At 51.2% G+C, this 9,562-nt stretch overlaps 1 protein-coding gene across 1 annotated transcript in view; it reads right to left on the bottom strand.

Annotated features, from left to right (window-relative positions):
• Nucleotides 1-9,554, bottom strand: part of MYRF (myelin regulatory factor) — a gene marked incomplete at its 5' end in the record, with an annotated part of 23,788 nt that extends 14,234 nt beyond the window's left edge. Inside the window, 3 exons of the mRNA XM_010185389.1 lie at nucleotides 7,927-8,050; nucleotides 8,377-8,549; nucleotides 9,358-9,554. Coding sequence (XP_010183691.1) covers nucleotides 7,927-8,050; nucleotides 8,377-8,549; nucleotides 9,358-9,554 — 494 coding nt within the window. The remainder of the gene's footprint in view (nucleotides 1-7,926; nucleotides 8,051-8,376; nucleotides 8,550-9,357) is intronic.
• Between the last annotated feature and the right edge of the window lie 8 nt (nucleotides 9,555-9,562).

Below are 9,562 nucleotides of genomic sequence, written 5' to 3'. Positions count from 1 at the left end.
CCACCTGTGCCGGCTGCTTCGAAAAACTCCCAGCTCCCAGTGGGCACATCCAGAGGAGGAGGAGGAGGAGGAAGAGGGGGCCCTGGCTGCCCGATAAACACACACCAGCTGGGTAGGTTTAATCTACATCTCCTTAATGGGCTGGTTACCATGGGAATGAGGGAACTATGTGGCCTTTGTAGCAAGTCCCCTTTTTCTCACCATCCAAAAACCCAGACCTGGGCTGGTGGGCCCCCAGGACACTGCTCGCCCTATGCAGAGGAGGAAGGAGATTCCTCTCATCCCACCTCCCCAACCAGCAGTTCTAGCAGAACACCAAAATCCTATTGTTTTTAATTAAAAAAACTATGGATGAGGTAAAGGGGAACTCAGCCCAGTCTTTGACAACAGGCTTAAAAATTATGGAGCGCTCTTCCAGAAAAGCAAACCACTTCTGACTTACACAGACAGACAGACAGATACTGCCCAGAGGGATGGGAGGAGAGGTTGACAGACTGACACCAATTGATGAGGCAGACCTTAGCAGAACTTTGGGAAGCAGGAGATACACCTTTGCTCCCTTGGTGTCCCTTCTATTCTTCTGGGAAGAAACCCATCCTCCCCATACACTCCTGGGGGGTTAATGGGGATGAAACCTGTGGCTATTTCCAGGCAGCCATGAACAATGTCGGGATGACTGTGAGCAACCACTGCTCGTTTCTCGCACCCGAGGGACCTGTGGCTGCCGTGCCGTGCCCCGAACACAAACCAGATGGTGGGAGCAGAGCACTACCTTAGCCCAGAAGCACGAGAGGAATTCCCCTCCACTCTCACCCTCCTCCCAGCCTCAGCCCTGTATTCTTTGTCTGGCTTTTCTTGATGGAGAGCTGTGGTATGGGCTGGCCCAAGCACCCTCTGTGCTCACCCCAGGGGTGCTGGAGCCCCTCCTGATTGCTTTCACCAAGATTCACCCTCTCTGCCTCTGTCTGCCCAGGACCACCAGGTATTCACCATTTGCCACACTGGTTTTTAATAGAGAAAGCAGAGAAGAGGTTGAGACCGACTGAACTTCCAAACCACGGACACTTCCAGAACATGCTCTGGTTAACCTCACTCAAACTGATGGCTGCTAAACATGTGTCAGGCTCCCCCTCCTCTGTCTTCTAGAAATGCCTGGTCTCTCTAGAGTCCCCTTTTTAGAGGCTCCTTTTCTCTGAGTTTTCCTGATGGCTGTGGCTGGTGTCATCCCCCAAAGCAGGATCCCTGGGGTAGAACACAGGCAAGAAGCTGCTTTCCAGGTAACAGAGAAGTCACAGATCTCCCCAGCCCTCTGCCTTCAGCCCATCATGTCATGCTGAGCCAAGGAGCTGCTCTCAGCCTGTCCCCTGCTGCAGACAGTTTACAGAGTGGAGTATCTCTGGATCTCCTGTTCTGGGGTTTTTGTACTTTCACATTGTAAATCCCACCTGGAAGCAGCAAACCCTCTCCCCCATTGCCACGTGGTGCAGGGACATCACCAGCTGAGGCACCACAGGGACTGTAGTGGCGTCCTTTTTTATTAAAAAAACCCCAACTTATAAAAAAACCCCATCCTCCCCTTCATCTTAACCCACAGAGACCTTAAAGTCACCAGCACCCTGCCCTGGACTCGGTCCTCAGGCAGCAGACCGGCAGCACACCCCTGCTGAGATGCTCTTTCTGAATGAGTGGCTGCCATGAATGGGGGTGGTAGGAGAAGGTAGGGCAGGTGACCCCGAGGCAGAAGGGACTCCTGGGATTAGGGACGACACCAGCCACTGACAAGTCAACAGCCTGGGGGCAGCCAAAGCCATGCTGGCTTTTCCCAGGGAAAGTGCAGGGGTTAGAGGGCAGGGGTCAGGAATAAAAGTTCTGGGGTCAACCGGATTATTTTAGCCAAAACGCATCCTCCTGACAAAAGCAGATTAAGGCAGGACTCAGAAGGTTGGGATCAGAGGAGGGGAGATTTCTCCCAATTCGACTGAGAGTGCAAGGTTACAAACTCCCCACCACCACGTCTGGCATCCATGCTCAGAGGAGCAGGGAGCACCATCGCTCTCCACACGAAAGTGCAAAGCAAAGTGAAAGGCACTGCAAGCAGAAATGTGCTCTGATGGAAAGGGAACTGTACTGAGATCTGTGGCCAAGAGCAGGACAGTCAGAGGGATACGCAAATAGAATCATAGAATGGTTTGAGTTGGAAGGGACCTTAAAGATCACACAGTCCAGCTTGCCTCAATTGGCTTCTCTCTGGAAGAAAAATCTTCCCCATTTCTCTCCTCCTTCCTTCAAAGTTCCCCAATATCTCAACCACTCCCAAGAGATAACATCTGGAGACTCCCTAATTCATGGACCACTCACTAATTCCATTCACTCTCTGCTTTGTTTCTCTTCCAGGATACAAACACCAGGACGGAGGAAGCTGTAGTTGAGCAGCATAATGCTGCCATCTCACCCAGCCCACATTAGACTAACACACCCCACCAGTGCGTCCACGGATCAGCACCATATGTGGTCCCTTCAGCTGCCTGAGATACACTCATGGCATGAGAGAGTGAGACCTCAGTGATCCATCACCATGGGATTAGCCAAGCTGGCCAACAGGGCCAACACACTGTCACTTAACCCGTAACACGTCCTAGCAGGACTGGACCACATCATGCTGGTCTCTATCTCCTTGGTGAGATCCAGGATCTGCAGCAAGGCTGGATTTGGTGCTGTTTATAAGGACATTTCTTCCAACCAAGGAGTGCAAACATAGGTTTAGCTTCAGAGGAGAATGCACGGAGAGCACCGGTTTGCTTGGGGGAATGAGAACACCAGCCCAGTTCCCAGAGTCAGAGCAGAGCGGCTCTGGCCTCAGCATGGAGATGTTTCTGTTGAGCACGGCACTACCCATCGCCAGCTGCCTTCCCTCAAGCTGTAAACAAATTGGGAGAGGGAGGAGGGAGCCTGCTGGCATTTATCAGAGCATGCTGTCAGGGGGATGAATTACTCCTGCTCCCAGGAGTAAATTAGTGAACTGCCTAGTTCCAGGCCTCTTCGGCACCGCTGCTGGAAACCAGCTAACCCTTTTGAATGTTCAGTGAGTCCAGAACCACAAAATGAGTGCAAAAGGCCAAAAAGAAACACGTTATCAATAAAACTAATCCAGAGACTTTGGTGTTCCTCAACCAACACAAATTCCTTAGCCCACAACAGCAAAGCCTGCGACACAAGCCCAGCAAGCCAAGACACACATTTTCAGTTTCCTCCACTTGAATCCATGCAGCTACCCTTCCTTCCTTCCTTTCCTCCATTTACTTAATCCAGTCTCCTAGGAAGTCTATGTCAAAACTAAACCCACGTAGTTCCTATGAGCCCTGCTTCCCTTCTCTACTTCTCCACACCTGCCTGGGGATGGGAAATTTCATGTTGTTAATGTTGTTGTTCACACAACAAAATTCACTGTATAGGTCTCTCAGAAGGCAGAAAAGCTACTTAGAAACTGCAGAATTAGTTCAGTTCACCCCTAGGCTGTCCCCATCTCATCAAGTCATGGCAATGGCTGAGAAGGAGCCTGGATTCAAGATATAGCCCAGAACAGCAGAAAGAGAGAAATGGTTGAAGGGCCATCTCCTGTGTAGATTTCTGCCAGGAAAATGACTGAGCAGAGATGAATTTTTCCACATATTCATGGGCACAAGATACAAATACAATCTGACATGATAGCTACACTGACTGCGTAAGAAGAGAGAGCTGTTAAATGGGCTTGAATGCTGCTGATACAAGTTGGAAAAAACTCTCACGGGGCTATTGGTCATCACAAATCAGAGCAGAAAACTTCTGAGGAACAAAAAACTTTCAGTGCCACTCACTACTGCCTTCACTGAGTGTGAAGTGGTGGAAGAAAAGGTCTCCTTAAGTCTTACCATCAGCCAGCACTAATGAGATTGCATTTAGGTCTTCAGGAAGCCTCTCTGCAAGAAACTGGAAAGAAAGGACAGAGTGCGTTGAAGGACAACCTGGTGGAAGGGGAAGGCAAGTGGCTGCCAGTAGATCCACCTGGTGAACCTGCTCAGCTACACTGCTGGGTTCAGCTTCTTGCATATTCTGACTGCCAAAGGTACCTTATGGCAAGGGGGATGCTGTGAGCTGGGTGCAACACACGCCTTTCACTCATCCTTAGCCAAAGAGTTTGGGACCATGTAACTTTGACCTGTTCCCAGGAGGTATCACTTCATGGTTTGTCCTGAGAAGTACTCTTTGGTTGCTGAGCAGATCAGACAGCTTTTTTTTAGGGAAAGTACATACAAAGTCCTGTCAGAAGGCTGGCAAGAGCCCAGCAGTTTGAGTTTCCCCCAAAAATGCGGTGTAGTGAGACAAGGTGGTACCATTGGTTGACACGGATTCTTGGATCTCAACCAAACTCAGCATCTCCCTGCAGGAAGTTCATTCACAGCAGAAAGACCGTATCATCTATACCTCAAATCCGGAAAAATCTTCTCCTTCTCAGCTGATCAAACTCCAAACATGACGGGCTTTGAGACATTTGCGTCCTGCTCTTGACAGAGGAAGACTACTAAGGGACTCAATTTTCTGTGTGCAAGAGGAGGAACATGGAATAGAATTTAATTGTATTTTTTGCCCTGTAAGATTATACTTAGCATGGAATGTTGCACATAAATCCACAGGCATGAGCATAAACTATTCTGTACAGTTTCAAAAATATATTAAATAAAATACTGACAAAGCAATTATTCCACAAGCCCAACAATCGCCATTAAAATACTGATGAGGTCTTGACTAGTGAGAAACACCACGCCGGGGTAAGGACCTGAACTATGGGCTCATGGCATCCTAAAGGCTCGGGCTCCCTCCTTCACCTACCTTTCCGGTCTCTTTTCTTAAGAACAAGAGTAGGAAAAAAATCAGATGCTTCAGATAATTCAAATTCCTGGGGCAGTGAATAGGTTGTGGACACCTGGATCACAGGGGGAAAAAATATGCTCCTTGTAGGAGCATTTACAAACTAGAGGACAGCTTTCAGCAGAAAACAGACCGGGAACAGCTGGTCCTTGCTTTACGGTCTCAGAGGAAAGTAAATTGTTGACATACTCATGGATCTCGAAGAGACAGAGATGCCTGCTCACATGCTGAGTATACCCAAAAGGCAGAAGGGAAGGAGGAGACTCCTACTTGCTAAAACTTAAGTCAACCTAAAATAACAAACAAGCCATTCTAGAAGAAGGAAGGGAAGATGGAGTCTTTGGAGTTTCTCATAGATGTGTTCTGGGGCAGTGCTGTACCAGGAGAACTAAGCGATATTCCATTTAGAAAGAGATGTAGGCTCAGCTTGTACAGGCTCTCCTCAAGCTACCTGGCCTCAAACTCACCACAAAGGAGGAAGAGTCCACTCAGGTAGTGCATAACAAAAAAATGAATCGATCAACCCTTGATCTTAACCTTTAATTCTGGTCAAATCCAGCACCACAACAAACTGCACGTGGGTTCCTAAAATCTACATGAAGTCAGTTAAAAGGAATTTATTCATTACACAATGGGTCGATGACCTAAATGCCACAAAAGTAGGTTTGCTCTGGCTTTCACCCTAAATCCTAAAAGCGGGTATTAGGCAAGCGATCCCAAGCACAGACCCAAAGAACACGGCAGAGCAGGGCTGGGTTTGCAGAAGTTAAAATCTGTGGTTTGCAGCACTCCAGTGACTTCTCCATGCCTAGCAGAAAATACTGTGTAGTTTGCCTCTGCCAGTCTGCCTGTACGACACCAGGGTGCACAGCAAATCTCTGGATGTTACAGGGACTGTAACACCTGGACACGGCCCGTGACAAGCTGAAAGAGCTGTGACGTGTTTCAGGTGAGAAACCATTTACCCAGCGCAGGTAAACAGTGAGATGGAAGGAAAAGGGAGACTCATTATGTCGAAGAGAAAAGCGAGGCCATGCGAAAGGTCTGCTCCTACAACACGCAGAGCTCTTTGGACCCTGCTGACTACACAAGGTGCATTTGTGCTTCTGCCACAGCATGAAAGCCCCGCAGAGACTGATGGTGGAAGAGAGGCCGCTCCAGGGACAGAGCACTGCCTGAGTTAGAGAAGTGGGGCTCACTTCTCTTGGCATCTCCACTTCTCAGAAGTCCTTTGACGTGGGGCAAAGGCACCAAGACTCACAGTTGGAGGAAGTTCTGGCACAAAAACAGAGCCTGGGAGAAGTAAGAACAGCAACAAAAGCCGAAGGTGGCTTTGCCAGGTAGGAAAACAGCAGTGTCACAACTGCCCAGTGACACCCAGGCGCTGGCTGAAAACCAAGCGATAGAGATGACGTGTCCAGACAGCGCTCAGAGGAGGTGGGAGCTGACTGTGAGCACTGCCCTGTGTAGGAGAGCAGGAATTGGGGACTGCAGTGTGTATGTACTCAGTAAGGCTCAGTGAGAGCCTTTTAGCATCCCCCGTCCCCAGTCTACAGGAAAGCAGACTGATGGTAGAGAGCAGGGGAAGGGCTGGCCTGTGGAGCTGCTCACAAGTTCCCAGAAGTAGTTGATATTCCACCTGAAGGTGGGAGATGCTTCCCTACGGAAACAGTTCAGTAAAACAGAAGTAACCACCTCCACAAATTACCCCTCTCCTGCTGTGGTGGGGGAAGCAGCCACAGAGTCTTTGCAAACGGCAGGATGTCACCTAAGAGGTCTCCAATTTCAGCAGCCACTTCTCTGTGGGGGAACAACCCACTGCAAGTCCCAGTCACCACCAGAGGACACAAGGACTAGGGCTGGGCAGGAGATCTGTGTGCAGGAGGGCTGGGACTTGCAGTGGCAGCTTCCCTGCACGTTGCAGATCTCTGCCTCCATGACTGACCTTGCCTGGGGTCCTTGGCTCCCATCTTGAGCAGAATCCAGGCAAGGTGTGATAACGGTCTTGGGTTGTTATCGCCGACAACAGAACACCCTCTCCTCTGTCCTGAGAGGACCCCTACCAGCCACCGGCCCAGCAGAGAGAGGAGGAGGGGAAATGGTGGGGGGTTCGTTTGCTCAGTGAGTGGTTCCTGGAAGCCAGCCTGCTGCTTGCCAGCTCTCTGTCACCCCCGAGGAATGCAGGGAGGATCCAGAGCGGTTTCCTCTGAGCACTGCTCTTTTGCTATACAGCTTGTCCATGCGCTGCCTCCACCCTCCTCTGCCCCAGACTCTCCTTTCAGCTCCAGCCCTGCTCAGCCCCTCCAGCCCACCTTCCCATCAGTCACTCTCTGCTCCCCAGCCCCAGCTTTCCTCTCTGGCCCCTCTCCTTCCCTCTCTGCCACCTCTCTGCCCCTCCTGGCTTCCCAGCTTTCCTCAATCCCTTCCCTCTTCCTTTCTCCCTTCCTTTCCTCCACTGCCCATCAACCACTCCCACTCCTCCTCCTCCTTAAGCTCCTTTTCATGCTGCTCTCAAGCTGTGCTGAAGTGGCTCTAGATGACCTCCAGTCATCCATGCTATGCATCGTCTAGCAAATCCTAGTAATTATTTTTAAATCCAGGACCTTGGTAAGCCTGGGTGGGAGGAAAGGGTGCAACTGATCCAAACCATGCTCAGGACAACGCTGAGTTTGCCAATTCAACCCTCTATGGCAGACCAAGGTCTGAATGGCTGCTGAACAGCCACCAAAGCTGCTCAACTGTCTTCTGCTGGCTCCTGCAGCACCAGTCCCATTTATTCATCCTCCATCAGTGCTGCAGAAGTGGAGAGGAGTAACTTTCCCAATGCCAAAGGTACAGGGGGCAGAGTATCTCCACCACAGCATAGGCAAGCAGAGATCAGCAAGTGACAGGAGAGGACAAGGGGAAGCCCAGGAAGGTCCTTGTCCCATCTTCTGAGTATGATCCCCCCAACCCCAGTCCCCTGCCACTGATACACGAAAGAGGAATCTGACTTTCTTCAAAGGTGGGTGAATTACTCACAGTTCTTTGTAGTTGGCATCATACAGAGTTGCCCACTTGTTCTGTTGATGTGGCTGCCACTTTATGGACTGGTAGTTGGGATCCAGGTAGGAGCCGTTCAAGCTGTCGTTATCTTGAATCAGCCCTGGGGTGAGGGGAAAATACCAATTTCAATCACTCCGACAGACTGTCCAGCTGGGTAAGAGCACAAGGAGGCAACTGGCATTGTCTGTGTGACTGAGGCTTGCCGGGGCACCACCACGGGCAGAAGATCTGGGCCAGGCTGAACTCACTGCCCTACTTGCCTCCTGGGGTCTCAGCTGGGGTGAACCCCACCGGTTGACACCCTGCAGTGCCCACGTACCTCCCAAACACCCGGCCCAGCGGGGTGCCCGGGCTGGCAAGCAGGGGTTTGCATGCTGGGGGTTATTAAGGGGAAAGGGATGGGGGGGAAGGTCAAATACCACGTACCTGGTGAGAGCGCTCCTGGCTGGTGCCAAGGAGGCGTTTGGACTCGGTCAGGGTTGAGCGGCACAGACCCCATACCTGGCTCCTGTTTTATCAGCCCGTTGAGCATCTGTGCATTGAGGGTGTTGGGGGGCGACTCGGAGTGTTTCCGCTTCTTGGCAGGGTGCACGGGGAGGCTGCAGAGACCCACAGGGGAGCAAAGGCTGAGCAGGAGAGCAAGAGGTGGGGAGGTAACAGCCCCACAGCCCCTGACCGGGAAAAAGCTGAGATCTCATATAAAACCCAAAATCTTCATGCAGGAAGCCACAGGATCTTTCAGGACTATCACCATCTTCTTCCATGAGGCTCTGCCCACCCATCCTGTGAATGCCAAGCTCTGTGCCATCCGTGCACTGAGCAACATTTTGCTTTCCTCTTGTCTGTCCTCACCACCCAACAGCTGAGCCATGCACTGCAAATCCCTGCCCCACACTTTGGGTGATCTCCACCCTGATATCTCCCCAGCTCGCTCCCATAGAACCAGGGCACGCTCCTTAACTTCCAGCTAAACCCAGTCATTTTCTTCATGCATTCTGCAAGCCCTCAGTTTCCATTCACCTCATCTCTTCCCTTCCCCAAATCAAAGAATGACAGCATGGCAGGGGTTGGCAAGGACCTCTGAAGATCACCCAGTCCAATCCCCCTGCCAGAGCAGGATCACCTGGAGAAGATCACACAGGTATGTGTCCAGGTGGGCTTTGAATGTCTCCAGAGAAGGAGACTCCACCACCTCTCTGGGCAGCCTGGTCCAGTGCTCTGGTACCCTCACAGGAAATAAGTTTTTCCTCATGTTTAAGTTGAACCTCCTGTGTTCCAGTTTGTGACCATTGCCCCTTGTCCTGTCACTAGGCACAACTGAGAAGAGTCTGGTCCTATCCTCCTGACACCCACCCTTTAGATATCACAAAAAAACCCCAGAAAAACCCCAGTGCCCTGAGCCCTTACTCTGCTCCATGTTGCTGGAGTAGCTGGTGCAGCATCTGCGACTGCTGGGCATGGTGCAGGTCAGCAGGTGCCATGCCCTGCCCGATGCCGTAGGGTGGCATCAGGGGCTCAGCCTTCATGAACATGTCCCGCTGCAGGCTGGGGTAGTGAGGATTGTGGGGCTGCTGGTGCGGGTGAGGGGGCGGTGGCGGGGGACCCTGAAGGT

This window comes from Mesitornis unicolor, unplaced genomic scaffold (genome assembly GCF_000695765.1).
Source record: "Mesitornis unicolor isolate BGI_N332 unplaced genomic scaffold, ASM69576v1 scaffold3165, whole genome shotgun sequence".
NCBI classification, from domain to species: domain Eukaryota; kingdom Metazoa; phylum Chordata; class Aves; order Mesitornithiformes; family Mesitornithidae; genus Mesitornis; species Mesitornis unicolor.
This window is presented reverse-complemented; position numbering and strand designations above follow the sequence as displayed.